Source organism: Episyrphus balteatus, chromosome 3, assembly GCF_945859705.1.
Source record: "Episyrphus balteatus chromosome 3, idEpiBalt1.1, whole genome shotgun sequence".
Taxonomy (NCBI): Eukaryota; Metazoa; Arthropoda; class Insecta; order Diptera; family Syrphidae; genus Episyrphus; species Episyrphus balteatus.
In genome coordinates this window covers 88806761-88822210 of record NC_079136.1, presented here as the reverse complement: position 1 = coordinate 88822210, position 15450 = coordinate 88806761, and the positions used below count along the sequence as shown (strand labels likewise).

General features: G+C 31.1%; 1 protein-coding gene across 5 annotated transcripts in view; it reads right to left on the bottom strand.

The window, feature by feature from the left end:
• LOC129913831 (uncharacterized) overlaps positions 1-15450 on the bottom strand; it is a 58156-nt gene that overhangs the window by 28329 nt on the left and 14377 nt on the right. For 2 of the 5 annotated variants that reach the window (XM_055992720.1, XM_055992722.1), the window contains exons 2-3: positions 1280-1720; positions 982-1134 (exon numbers count right to left, since the gene is read on the bottom strand). In XM_055992720.1, coding sequence (XP_055848695.1) covers positions 982-1134; positions 1280-1720 — 594 coding nt within the window. Of the gene's footprint in view, positions 1-981; positions 1135-1279; positions 1725-15450 lie in introns of all 5 variants that reach the window. The other 3 variants (XM_055992721.1, XM_055992718.1, XM_055992723.1) reach the window with 2 other exon arrangements.

The window sequence follows — 15450 nt, the reverse complement described above, 5'->3', positions numbered from 1 at the left end:
TAGGTCACAAAAACTGTTTTTTTCATGATATTCAGCAAAATGGTAGGTCTTATCAAAAAATTTTCAATGCAAGAATTGTAGACCAGATTATTGTATATAAAAAGTGTCACGACACTTTTTTTTCTAAGACCCACCGTTTCTTAGGTATAACGATTCAAAAAGTTGAAGTTGAGTTGTAATCGTCATAATCAGGCCTATTCTGAAAAAATAACTTCCAACTGAAAAGTTACCGAAATTTCATAATTTTTTTAGCTGGAATTTCGTTCTTCAATGGTTAAGAATATTGAAGCAAAAAAAAGCCAATATTTTATGAACTATTTGCTATAGAACATTTTTCTATATTCTAGATTCTTTTATTTTAAAATGTAGTATCCCGTTTTAAACAACCAAAAATTCCGAAAATCCAAAATCCAGAAAACTCGCAGTCCAGTAAATTCTTAATCCCGAAAGCCACTTATCTCGAACATGCAAAATCCAGACAAAACAAAATTTCGAAAACCCCTCCTCCCAAGAAACCAAAATCCCGATTTGACGAAATTCCTAAAGTTTTTCATTTTATATAACTTTTCGAGATTTCGATTTCGGAAAAAATTATCCTAAGTGAAAAATTAAGTGGGTATAAACAATAAAGTGTTGGGGTTCTGGATCTTGGATTTTGCAAAATCTGTGGTTTCAGGGTTTTGGATTTTCGGGATTCCGGGTTTTAGTTACATTGCATTTTATAGATTCTGGGGTTTGTGGATTCAGAATTCGGGGATTGTGTCTGTCTCATTTAAAAACAAACAATTTTTGCCAAAAATTTTCTTGGCTAAAAATCTAATTTGATTTTTTTTTAAGTTTAAAACAAACAAGATCAACATAAAAAAAACCAAAACGCAATAATGCTTGCAAAAAAGTATGCTAACAAAGATTATGTATACCTAAATTAAACCAAACATAAATACATACATCCACATGCAAACGCTAAGTGTTCAAACTTACCTGAAGGCTCTTGATGAGCAGATAAAATCGGCATACAAATGACCTATCGGAATATGTCATCAATGCGTTCCCATTCCTCTGAATGCCACCTAGATTGTACACTAGACCGTTATTGAGGAATAATCCTGCTGAATAGGTAATGAAGAGGGGTCTCTGTAAAAACGGGAACAAGCAGGAAGACGACACAAAAGCTTAACTCTCATTAATCTTATCAATATATGTATTGGAACATTTATATATTAAAACATACATAGAAAGATAACTATTTGAATCCATCATCCATATATACAATACATACCACAGATAGACTCTCCTGCATGTCGGGCAAGTCGAGATGCGCTAGGCCAAGCTCTTGCAAATGTGCTAATACCATTGGAATTACCATATCGACTTCTTCGTTTATGTTCGACCAACCAACTTCATCCGATGAAAAGCTAGAACTGGAACTGGTGTTGGTGGTGGCATCCTCATCATCTGTCATCGGGTTCGGATCTGGCTTCACATTGTCATCTCGTCGTAATCGCCGCAGTTGGCGATGATGGTCGTTTTCGAACAACGTTGATGATGGCTTTCCTGCTGCTGCTGCTGCTGATGTTCCTGTTGTAACCATTGATGCAGATGTGTTCATTGATTGTACGAAGAGCTGGACTATGTCATTATTGACTTTCGTTCCACCGTCTCTAATAACCCTCATCGGATCTAACGGAAGCTGAGAGCTTGTTAGTTGATGGTTCTCATTCTGGCTTTAAAGAGACAGAAAATGGAAACAATGAGTGGGTGGATATAGCATAAAGAGGAACGTGTGTATGTTCTATTTCTAAAACTACTATTGCACTCAAGCTGTATGGATGATTCTCTAACATATGTCGATTTTATTTCTGGCAGAGGATTTGATTAAATCTCAGAAAAAGGATTTAAGCATTCTCCCAAAATTTTGGAAGCAAAGCATAGAGCATGGCAGCAGGACAGGACAGCCTGTTGGTGGTTTGGTGTTGATGTTCTTTGAGAATTTAATTGAGTTCGGTAGATATATGAATTTACGGAAGTGAACGACAGGCAGGATGATGTTGGAAATTGATGACTTTGTGTTCATGAAACCGAAATTTCAAATAGAGTGAGGTATCAATGTTGAACATTTGGGCAACAACTATACACCTCTGGTTTGAAAACGTAGTCAAATTTCTTATATATGATCCACTGTGATTTTATAGTTTGTAGAATTGGAAGGTTTAGAGGGTGGGGGTGTAGTGATTGATGATAATTTAAAATTTTAACTTTGAAATTTTACTCTTCATTTGGATATGGTACACTCGACATATAGACAGTAAAAACAAATGGGCGTTGGAAGGACATTGAGCAGTAAAAGAAGGGTTATAAAGTAAAAACCAATAATGTAGAATGTTAAAACTATAGATAAAATAGGTCGTACAAATATAATAGAAGGCTGGGTAGCTAGTATGTGATTGAATATTATGCAAACCTATACAAATATGAAAACTTCAACAAAATAATTATGTAAAAACCAATTTATACGTTTTCTTTAACATGTTACTTAAAGTAGAAATAAGGAGTTAAAAACCGCTTTATAATTACTTAGTTATTTCAAAACTGTTGATTTCACAAGAGTAGATTTTCATAAGTTCATTCAAAAAATAGTACCTATAGTAAAGTTAAAGATCAATCAATTTCTCCTGATGAAATCAACTCTGAAATCTCTCATTTCCTAAAGTATGTGAAATATTGAGTGTTTTGCCGGAAATATACTGGTAAACTACTCATACAGTAGTTAAAGGTGTTACCAGTAACTGGTAACCTATACATCAACATCACAAAGTATGGCATTGAAAGTTTCATTTTTTCTGATGAATACTAGCTGTGTTTTATTTTCCTCGTGATCGAGATCAGATCATTGTTTTGAATAAAACATTACAAGACATAATAAAGGCTAGCTAAGGGAAGCAAAGTGTAGGCTTGTTTTTTACTATTTAGTGAACAAAAATCGTTCTGTTAATAGAATTCCATTCTAAAGCTGGTAAGTAAATGTATTGCCTGTTTTTAGATCAAACCCCCTCTAACATCGAAAAATGAAACACAAGAAAACATTTTAACAAAAGTGCATTGGCGTTATATTAATATGGGCAAAAATGTATCATACGACTTATGTTTGAAAAAATTAAACAAAGAACATTTGCGTTCATTTGTAGATAAAAAATGGTTAAGGTGAATATCAAATGTCTTACGTTTCGAAAAAATAAGGCAAACACAAAAAACAAGCACATAATTTTTGACAAGAGTTTATTTGTGTTAATTGACTCTAATGCATTTATATTGCTTCAAAAATGATAAAACTGTATCAAGTCCTTTTAACTTCAAAATAATGCAGCACAAAAACAACGTGGCATGGAGAAACTATACATCGATATTCAAGTATTCAACAGTTATTGACAGGATAAATCGGAGAACGGTAAATGGATAGCAATATTTTATTTGCCAAAGAAAAACCAACCACCAGCAAAACCATCATCGCCATTAACTTAAACATGAGAGAAAATAAAGCGTTTATTTCAAGTACCAATTTCCAACGTCAGAAAAATTAAAAGCGATCTGCAAACTTTCAACGGAATCTTCTAAGAATCACGTACACCGAAAAAAAAATTGATAATAACAGCTATCAAATTAACATTTTTCAGTGACAAAAGTCGTCCAACAATTAAAATATCAATTTTGATATTTTATCATATCATTTTGACATTTTTTACTTTCAGGTGGAATAGTGAAAATTTCACTTTGACAATTAAAATATCATTTTGACATTTTTTTAAGTTTAAGTGGATAGTGGAAATTTCACTTTGACAATTAAAATATCAATGTTGACTAGATTTTACGTTTTAGTTTATTATAATGAAACCTATTTCTTTCCTTTTCATTTTTATTATTTTTTATTATTTTAAGAATTTTCTTTCTTTTTTCAAAACATTACTGAGAGGGAATATTCTTTACAAAATAATGGTGATATTATTTTTACTTGCGATATAGGTACTATAGGGCAAGTTTAGGATTCGTAAAAAAAATCGAACTCGAGATAACAATTTTACATGACATTACGATGATGGAGAATGCCAAAAAAGTGGGTCCGGCAATTCTGTCTGTCTGTCTGTCTGTCTGTCTGTCTCTATCTGGAGCTGCAGCCTAAACGAGTGAAGTGATTTTCTTCAAACTTGGTAGTTAGCAGTTTTTGGTGATTCCCTAGAGGGGAAATTGAAATTTTTTTTTTATGACCAAAACTAACGGTACCTGCCATATAACGGAAATAGAAAAGTTAATTTTTTTCAAAAACGGCTCTAACGATTTTGATTAAAATTTTTGTGTGTAGTACAACACATAAGAGCCAACTTTTTAAATAAAAAAAATATTTTTTGTACCGTTATTAACGGTACCTGTCATAGAACGGTTTTTTTCGTTTCTGAATATCTCGTACAACATTAACCCGATTCAAATGAAAATTTTTATACAAAAGTGTGTAAGTAAAGATAATATTAAAATTTTAGAAAATTTTCAAAAAACGCATTTTTGGTTTTTTAAAAAATATTTCAAAATTTTTTTTTGAAAAATCAATTTTTTGAAAACGGATTAATGAAAAATTTTGAAATTTAGTTTTTATGTGTAAATTAATTATTTCTTCAAAATGGCATCCCAACTTTTTTTTTGAAAAATGTTAAAAATTTTTTATATATAAAAAACTATTTTTTTAAAAAACGGCTCCTACAATTTTCGAAAAATTTTTTCTAAAAATACCTTTTTATTTCTATTAAAGGTGATATAATTGTTTTGTTATTTTCTCCCAAACTATGTGAAGTAAAATCTTAGTGCCGATCAAATTTTCTCAGTAAATCATACATTTTACTTCGAAAAAACACAAAGCGCCTTTAAATTAGTACACATTAAGAATTTTTTATTTAATATTTTTCAATAATTTGGAATGAGAAAATGATATGAAAAAATGATGATAAAATATCAAAAAAAAATTTCCAAAATGTGACATTTAAATATCATCCTGATAATAAAAATGTTGTTTTAACATTTTAAATATCATGAAAGATGAAACACATTTTATAGAGCATTTTTAGCTGATATTTAAAAAATGTTAATTTGATATTTAAATAAATTGCACGACTGGGGTCGCACGTACTTGCTCTTATGCTTAAAGTAACTATAATGTTAAAGCTTTTCATTCAAGAAATTTAAAATTTGATATTTTGAAGAAATTTCATAAGTAGTATAAAAAAATTAAATCTGTTTTTATAAGCTGCGTTCCTTTTTAAATATTTATCTACTTTTTAGTACTTAAAGCTGCTTTGAACTACTTTTTCAGTATAGCAAAGTAGATCAAAGTAGTTTTAAGTACTAAAAAGTAGATAAATATTTCCAAAGGAACGCAGCTATAATTAATTAAACTCCGTTTTAAATTATCTTAAAAAAAATAAAAAATATGCCATTTTATTTCTTGTATAAAAAGGTATTTTTAGAAAAAAAATTTCGAAAATTGTAGGAGCCGTTTTTAAAAAAAAAACAATTTTTTATATATAAAAATTTTTTAACATTTTTCAAAAAAAAAGTTAATATGCCATTTTGAAGAAATAATTAATTTACACATAAAAACTAAATTTCAAAATTTTTCATTGATTCGTTTTCAAAAAATTGATTTTTCAAAAAAAAATTTTGAAATATTTTTAAAAAAACCAAAAATGCGTTTTTTGAAAATTTTCTAAAATTTTAATATTATCTTTACTTACACACTTTTGTATAAAAATTTTCATTTAAATCGGGATAATGTTGTACGAGATATTCAGAAACGAAAAAAACCGTTCTATGACAGGTACCGTTAATAACGGTACAAAAAATATTTTTTTTATTTAAAAAGTTGGCTATTATGTGTAGTACTACACACAAAAATTTTAATCAAAATCGTTAGAGCCGTTTTTGAAAAAAATTAACTTTTCTATTTCCGTTATATGGCAGGTACCGTTAGTTTTGGTCATAAAAAAAAATTTCAATTTCCCCTCTAGGGAATCACCAAAAACTGCTAACCACCAAGTTTGAAGAAAATCACTTCGCTCGTTTAGGCTGCAGCTCCAGATAGAGACAGACACACAGACAGACAGACAGACAGACAGAATTGCCGGACCCACTTTTTTGGCATTCTCCATCATCGTAATGTCATGTAAAATTGTTATCTCGAGTTCGATTTTTTTTACGAATCCTAAACTTGCCCTATAGTACCTATATCGCAAGTAAAAATGTTAAATTGATATTGGTTTTTTTTTCGGTGTATGGATTTTCGGCAGTGCCTCATTGCTTGAAAACTATAGGCTTGTTTGTCTGCAGACATTTCCATTAAACAGACAACTTTTATTCATAGCCACCGAACTGTCCCAAGCTGACTGGTTGAATATCAACGATTCTCCACAATCGTTTGTTCCATTTGTCTAACTGAAACTATCCTATCCAAGAACACCATCAACCCTGGCCTTCTTTCTCAGCTCACCTTATTATTAAGGTTCACCAACCTATCTCCCACCAGTCTAGTAGAACAACCAGCGGTATACTGTATATATTTGAATGCATTCAGGCTGTAGATAGACGTCGAACAAAATAGGTACTTACAGCATACTGAAATTGATGTTGCTCCCTAAAATGGTACAAGTACTCTGGACAAATAAGACGAGGGGTCTGGTGTTCTTATAAGGTTACTGAACTACTAAGTGTCCATTGTTTGTTGTTTAATAGCTCATATGCAAACCACGCTAAACATTTTCAAAGTAGGTAACATCTGATTAGCACCTTACGAAGCTAAGCATACTTCTTTTGCTGCTAATTTTATGCTTCCTCATGTGTCGTCCATATTGACCTACCTTTAATTAAAATATTTTCCACTGTCCAAAATATGCCCAATTAGCTAAATCATATTTTTTGTTTCCTTACTAAACATGTTCAAATATTTACAGAACTTAAAAAATTCAAGTTCTTGACCTACTTCTGTTTTTGGTCTGAATGTTATTAAAAAAAAAATCACCTGAAAACCTTTTTCCAAGAATTAAAAAGAAGACCAAATTAAGATTATCTCTTACAATTTTCGTATGTTGCTGTTCCTGACACTGAAATATACTCACCTACAAACCCACTCTACTCCTCTCCCATTACGACTTTAATTTGAATGCTGATTGCTGTCTCGGCATTTAAACGTAATCACGTTCCACACTTCAGAAATGCCCCATTTTTATATTTTCTTTTTTTGAAACGATTTTCATCCCCTCCCTCAAGTCTGTGTGTGTGTGTCAAGGATAAATATAGAACATTTCTGTATATACCCTCTTTTTGCTGGCTGGGAAGCACACCACACTGACAAGTCAAAATATACACTTTTTGTCACCTGTTTCAAAGTGATATTATCCCACTTCTGAACAAAGTGGCATCAGATGATAAGGCTGACACAAAAGTGTGCGCTGCCGTGCCTAAAGTGGCCTTTGGCGAGAGGGCGAACAAAGTTAATAGCAATAAATGAATGAACAAAAAATAAATAAGTCTTCCTTATCCTCTCTATATCCAAATTGATCTGTAATTTTATTTATCCGCTTTTGCAGCACTTTTTTGCCACAAAAATTTCCCCCAACTCCTTTATTGTGAATGACAAAGATATACAAAAATCACCCTCTTTTTAAAGAACACTGTCAATTCTCTAGGCACGCAAAGAAATCGTAAAATCATTTCAACTACAGGAGCTACTGAGCATAAATTGATAAACAAGCCCATTTTTGGGAGAAGCTTTTTTCACACTTTGGATAATATTTACCGACGACGACGACTGTAAGGGTTGACGTACGAGGAACGAGGAATGTATACAATGGAAATCTGAATACGGAAGGGGTGTTGACTGTCGAGTCGAACAAACATTGCTAGACAATAAATTTGTTTATCTTGAGTTAGGTAAATGGGGTAAGGTACGGGCGGGAAGCGTGGGTGGATATGATGGGTGTCTGGTTTGATGGCAATTGGAGGCGGAATGAGTTGCGTGTCTAGAAATCATAATTTTTTGTATGGGACAGCTCAAAGCCTGTTTAAGTGCGGTTATGGTTATCAATTTAATTGCCATTCCATGAAAAGAAAAATGGGGAAAAAGTGTAGTATTTCCTGCAATTAAGCTCCCAACAGATGAGAGATAAGCTCGGATATGTTTTTGCATTGAGGACTTGTGCGTTCATTTTTCGTATTGGGTTTATGGAACAAAATAAACCGTTGTTCAAGTCATGAACAAAATGGTGGGTCTTTGATTAAGGAAAAATGTAATTATAAGAATAATCAAAATAAAACAAAGAATTTCCAGCATGTAGCTGAGAAGGTAATAGTAGGTATATAAGGAAACCTGTAGGAATGATTCAATCAAATTAAGGAATTTTGTATTTGCACGTTTTGTTTTGTGTTTGATGAAAATATTAATGGTCTTTTGGTCGAATTTGATAAGAGTGGTGTGAAATATAATTACAGAGGATTGAATTTGTTTTGGGAAGAGAAAGAAGACGAAAATGCACGTATTTACTGTAAAATTAGCCAGCGACATAAATAAACAAAATAAAAACAATTAAAAAAGATGTAGGTTTCTTACGTCCTATTAGAGAACTCGTAAATAGTATTTTTTTTTATAGTTATTAGCTTGCCTCTTGTCGCAATGTCAAACGAGTTTCATAGCTAAACTTCGCCATACTTGAATCGGTGATTGTTAAAACAACATAAGTGACAAATTTTTTGAAACCACTATTATAACTGTTTTGCATTGCTTATGGGTACACCTAGCGTTGAGAGCAAAACCAACATGATTTGATATTTGGATCATATAAAATTTCGAGGTTAAAATACGCATTGAGTGCTAAAACAACATATCTCTTTTGCCAATTTTGAAATTGAGCGTTAAAACACCTTAAGTAGGTACTTCATGTTAATTTGTTTTTTTACATTCAACGCTGGAAAAACGAAGTAAGTAAACTGTTGTTTCTTACAGTTTTTCGATGATTTGGTGTCAGTCAGTTGTTTGTGGTCGTTCGAGTGGAATTGCATCTTTCAAAATGTTCTTGTATCTTGTTAATAAATTAAATTGGTATCAAATGAAAAAAACTATATCTTAGGAAAAAGTTTTACTATGAATTTTTCACTGCATATGGATTAAGAATCTAAGATATTGCAATATTAGTAATGGTAATGCAATTGCACTGTGTGAAGGACATTTTGAATTTAAATTTTATTTTTAATATAAAATATGATGCTCTATTATTTTCCCTGAGCCATTAACTTTGACATTTTGTTATAGAGATTTCAAGCTATTAATATCAGCAAAGAATTGAAAATGCAAACTATACAAAAAAAATCGTAAATCTTGTCTTAAAAGGCTTCTATTTTGGGTTCTCTTGGTTTTATATTCAAGATCAAGGTCTTCAAACTCATGGAAAAATACAAACCATGATATTTTGCACTCCAAATAAACATTAAAATTTTGACAACATTGAGGCAATCAATAAAAAGTGTAAAATGCAAAAATGCATTTTATCCGTTTTTGAAGTAGGTACGTCACAATAATAAAACTTTTGCACAATAGTAGTAAGACTTAACTACGTCAAAAAATAACAAATTCATTTTTGTCCGTGGAACGTCCACTCTCGCCTTTTTGTTTAATGTTCTTGTTTTTTAATATATGTATTAATAAAATTGCTGAATTATAATGGCCTTTTATTCATTTCCATTAAATTGGCTATTACTTTGGATGTAAAATTAGTGTCAAAACAACATTATCTTCAAGTAATAAAGTTGTTTTGACGCCCAACAAAACGTTGGGTGTTAAAACAACATATAAAATTTATTTATTTTTTGTTAAATCTTCTTTGATAAAGATATTTTTTAAAAACTTTTAGTTAGTTTCAACTCTCAACAAGGCCTCTAAACTGAATTTAAAGTTAAAATTGTCAATGCGGCCGCGTCGTCAAAATTACAGAGTTTTTTGTCTCTCCTGAAAAAAATAAAATAAAAATGTTACTTATGTTGTTTTAACAATCACCGATTCTATGTATAAGCTAGCAACCATTTTTAAATGTATATTTTTTTAATTAATTTAAAATTTGTAAGTGTAAATTACTTAAAAAAAGAAAAGGGCTTAATTTCGAGTTAAATTAGATTAAAAAATCTTTCCTCGCGTACGTTTTTGTCGGTATCAAATACTAAGAAGATATTTGTTTTCTTATTTTCTCATTCCGAGATTAAACAAACGGAATTTTAAGAGACATGTTTATAAGAAGCCAGATTTAATAAAAAAACCGGATTATTTTAACAAAGGCTCCAAAGTAACTGGGATTTAAAAAAAGGAACAGTACCGAACCCACATAATTGGATCAAATAACACTATACAGTCTGAGGAATTCTCTATAAAAATGATATTTATAGTCTTTTTACGGTTCAAAAAAAGTCGATGGAAAAAAGTTCACATCCCTTTTTCTTTTTGCATTACGGTTTGGTCTTTCAATCCGACAAAGTAAGTTGTACGCTTTATTAAATCCAGAAAACCCGAAAATCCATAATCTCGAAAACCCAAAGTCTCAGAAACCCATCAGAAATCCAAAAATCCAGAAAACCCAAAATTCCCGAAAAATTATACCGGTTCGGATTAAGTAAAAAGCCTAAGAACTATTCAACATTTCATGTCTTTGTTTTGACTCTAAGAACTTAAAATTCAGAAAAGCTGAACATGAATCCTGGTGACGTTGTCTGTCAATTATTGTACTGAGTTCACCACATAATTTTAAATTATAGATGGTTCGCATCATCATTCAACAAAGATTATTTAATGAAAAAACACACGAAATAAAAAAAAAATAATAATAAAAAATTTAATTTTAAGATCCATATAACGTTTGCTTACATTTATTTTAAATGGTTCAAGAAATTTTTTTTTGAAGTGAAAACTTCTTTTATCGTAGTGATTTGAAACAAGATGAAACAAAAACGCGACACGACTTCAACTTGTTATAACTTTGTTTTAATAGATAGATGAATGAAATTTGTACTGTAGATAGGTAATTAAATAAATTATAATTGTACAAAATTTCAATTAATTTCATATTCAAAATTCGGAGATAACGGTAAAAAGATGTTCTTTTCCAACACACGTTATATCTTTTGATCTAGTGCACATACAAATTTGATTTAACTTTAATATGCATCTTGATAACATAACCTTTTATTTGATATATCACACATAACGGTACTTGCTCTACAAGTTACACAATCTTAAATTGAAAAAATTGAAAAATACCTCAAAACACCTGTGGCCACCAGTGTAGGAAGTATCGTAATCTCAGTCTGGAAATTCGACATGGTTGACTTTAAAAAATTCTAACTTCTCTTGTAGACATCTTTGAAATAAGATTTATGCATCATTATACAAGGTGAAACAATAAGCTTTCACAAGGTATAAAATTTTTTATAGGTTGTCAAACAAAAAAATTGAATTAATAGCATGAGAACATAAAAATAAATGTTTTTTTTGCTTTTTTTGATGAAATTTCATCGAGTTCTAGCTCTTTTTGTAGATGTCTCATAGACTTGATCGATATATATATTTTGAGCTAAGACAATAAGCGCTCAGATGGTGTAGGTTGTTATAGGTTGTTAGGGAAGAAAATGGATTTAATAGCGTGAGAAGATAAAAATACGTGTTTTTCGCTTTTCTTGATGGAAACTGATCGAGTTCAAAAAATTCTAACTCTTTTTGTAGATGTCTCATAGACTTGATCAATATATGTATATATTTTGAGCTTAGACAATAAGCTTTCAGATGATATAAAAAATTATATAGGTTGTCATATAAAAAACATGGATTTGAAGGTGTTAAAAAAAAAGGTTTCACTTCTACCACGTGTGAATTGCACACATGATTTTTTTTTTTTAAGAACCCTGATTTTTCCTATTTTTTGGCAAAAAATTTCTCTTAAGATTGTACAAAATTCGTTGGTTTTTCAAAAAATTGATTGTTCCAAAAAACAAATTAAATTTTTTTTGTAATCCAAGTTTTTTTTTGTATTTTAACATTAAGATCTCTAAAGCATTTGCTGACAATAGTTCTCGTTTAAATCCCTTTCATTCTTTATGAAAAAGTCAATTAAGAAACCGGCCTTATGACCTTAATAAATGATTCAAAAAAAAAAAAAAAAATAATATTTTTTTTCCATACCTTTATATTTCGCTTAAAATTCCTTTTGAGGGGTTATATTCATTTGTAGTCTAAAAGATCAATTTTTTTTTTTGCATGTTTTGAATGATAAAAAAATTGGTGTGTTTTCACTCAATTTTTGCGCAAAACGTGACTGCACTTACAAATGTAAATCTTCTTAAAAAAAACTATTTTTTTCTTCGGGAAGCCGCTATTTTGTCAAAAAAATTTCCAAGACTATTCCATCGATCATTACTTGTACCTATTCATCTTTGTTAAAAAGGAATCTTTTGTTTATTTTTACTTCAAATAGTTTGGATCAGAGATCACTTTCTCACATCTAGACATATTTTTGTGGGTGCCGTGAAATAACGCCGAGCGAAATAAGGCCGAATTCCACAATTCGGCGTTATTTCACTTTACAAAAGCGAAATAACGCCGAATTTCAACATTCGGCCTTATTTCACAATGATAAAGTGAAATTACGCCGATTCGGCGTTATTTCACTTTTTCAGTGAGGCAAATCCTGCTAAGTGGAGCTAAGGAAAAATTTCTATGTAACCACCTGCAGTCAGTTTGGTATTGAAATGCCATATTTGTGGCACAGGGACATAAGGCCCATGGAATAACAGCCACTATTTATTTGTGGGGCTTACGTCCCGCTTGAGTGAGACATAAGTTCCAAATTAAATGTGGGACTGGATAACTGTATTTGGGATAGTTACATAATTCGATTTTGCACTTATCTCCCACCTTATTGGCAAATAAGCCGATTCAATAGTGTATCCAATCAAGGGGATTGCAGCAGAGCAGCATGCTCCCAGCCTCCAAACATATTTCACTGTTTATAAACCTAAGTCCTGGGTTTTATTGTTTTATTTATGTGTATACCAAACAACAAAGATATGTTTGTGTTATAACTTGGCAAACGCGAAGCGGAAAAAAATTTCTAACATGAGAATCTATTTAATTTTTGGAACCCAAACGCGAAGCTGAAAAAAATTTTGCCCACGGGAGAATCAATTTTGAGGTGTGAAAATAAAAATTCGCGCGAACAAATATCTTCTAAGTACTTGATACCGACAAAAACGTACGCGAGGAAAAATTTTTTAATCTAATTTAACTCGAAATTAAGCCCTTTTCTTTTCTTTAAGTAATTTTAATAAAATTCGCGCGAATTTTTATTTTCACACCTCAAAATTGATTTTCCCGTGGGCAAAATTTTTTTCAGCTTCGCGTTTGGGTTCCAAAAATTAAATAGATTCTCATGTTAGAAATTTTTTTCCGCTTTGCTTTCCACCAATTAAAACTGGTGGGATCTATTTGTTTCTTATCATTATCTTATTCAAATTTTCTTTTGCATTTATAAATATAACAAAAGTTATAATTGTTCATTATTGTTTTATATTTCGAAAAGTGTGGGGCTTATGTCCCACTTAAATGAAAAATATATGGAGCTTATGTCCCGCTCAAGTGGGATATAATTCTTAAATTAAATGTCAACCCACTCAAGTGGAACATAACTCCCATAAATAAAAAGTGGGTGCTATATCCCTGGGCCTTTTGTCCCTGCGACATGTTTTTGTATCTTCTTGAGACTAATCTGTTAATGAATAAATAAGACAAAAAACTTTTTTGGAACGTATACCTCGATTGGATGGACATAAGTCCCAAATTGGTATTGGGGCCATTCTGCCTTAATAAATTAGGGCCTTATATGCCTTTGAAAATAAAAAAGGTTAGCATTTTAATATACGGGTTAACTTAGGTCCACTTCTATGCTCACTTTTCTTGCATTCGCCCTTATTTCTCACTTGGGACTCGGCGTTATTTCACTTTGACAAAGCGCAATAAGGCCGAATGTTGAAATTCGGCGTTATTTCGCTTTTGTAAAGTGAAATAACGCCGAATTTTGGAATTCGGCCTTATTTCGCTCGGCGTTATTTCACGGCACCATTTTTGTGTAGCTCCCTTAGGATAGGTATCTATTACAAACTACATTAACAACGGAACCCAAAATATTTATTATTTCATCGCGGATTCTTTAAATTCATTAAATTCGCTATATTATCGTCCTAGAGAGTAAACCTGCTAACTATAACCTACATAAAAATTATTTTAAAAATTGACTAAAAATACGAAAAACTTACAAATGTTACTTACATTTTATTTTCCGACAATATGTACAAGTACATATATAATATTCTATGCATTTATTTAATTAAAAGCCTCTTAAAAAAAAACACGTTTATTTGGACTTATAATGTTGATAAACCAATTATTACTTAAAAAGTGATTGTATAACCTTAAGACTTAAGAGCCAAGAGTGGGACTCAGTTTTTAGTCACGAATAATTTTAATATTTTAATAATTTAAATTCTTCACCCGAAAATTACAAAATCGTATGTGAACAAAACAAAAAATTAGATCTGTTTTGGTTCGTACACGGAGAAAAAATTCCACCTAAAAACAATTGGATTCCGTCTTAAATTAAGCGAAAATTTAAGATGAAAATCATCTCATTTTTATGTGAAAATATACATAGATTTTCATCTTAAACTAAGCGGATTTCCACTTAATTTAAAACGGAAGTCAATCCAAAAAACCATGCAGAAATCCACTTGTTTTTAGATGTTCTTTTTCTCCGTAGTATGCACTTAAAATTAACTTAAATGTGTACCCGTTTAAAGAAATAGCAATATAGAGGTCACAAGTGACTATAAATTGATTAATCAAATGAGTATATCACACACACTTGACACAAATTTCAACTTAAATAATTGGATTAATATGTTGTGTTGTTCATTACTGTCACCCCTCTTTTCAATGCGATTCTAAGAATAAAAAAAAAAAAAACACTACTTGCTAGTGTATAGTTACTTATTCAAACGAAAACAAAATTTCAAAAGACTAAACTACCCCCTCCATCACCAGTGCAACGCCCACATACAAAAATATGCAAATATCTATGAGAATCAATTTGAAAATGAAATATTTCCTGCTTGCCAGAGTTAGCCTATACACAACATACATAAAACTGTCAAATACAAAACGGTTTAAATATATCCAAAAACATATAATAGATAAAGTTCGGTGACTGATGGCAAGTATAGTAACTATGATGGCGCCTTCTGTAAATGACCAATATACCTAGTTCATTTATGGACAGATTCTCACCAAACAGACGCAACAACCACCATCACATGCAAAATGTGCATCAC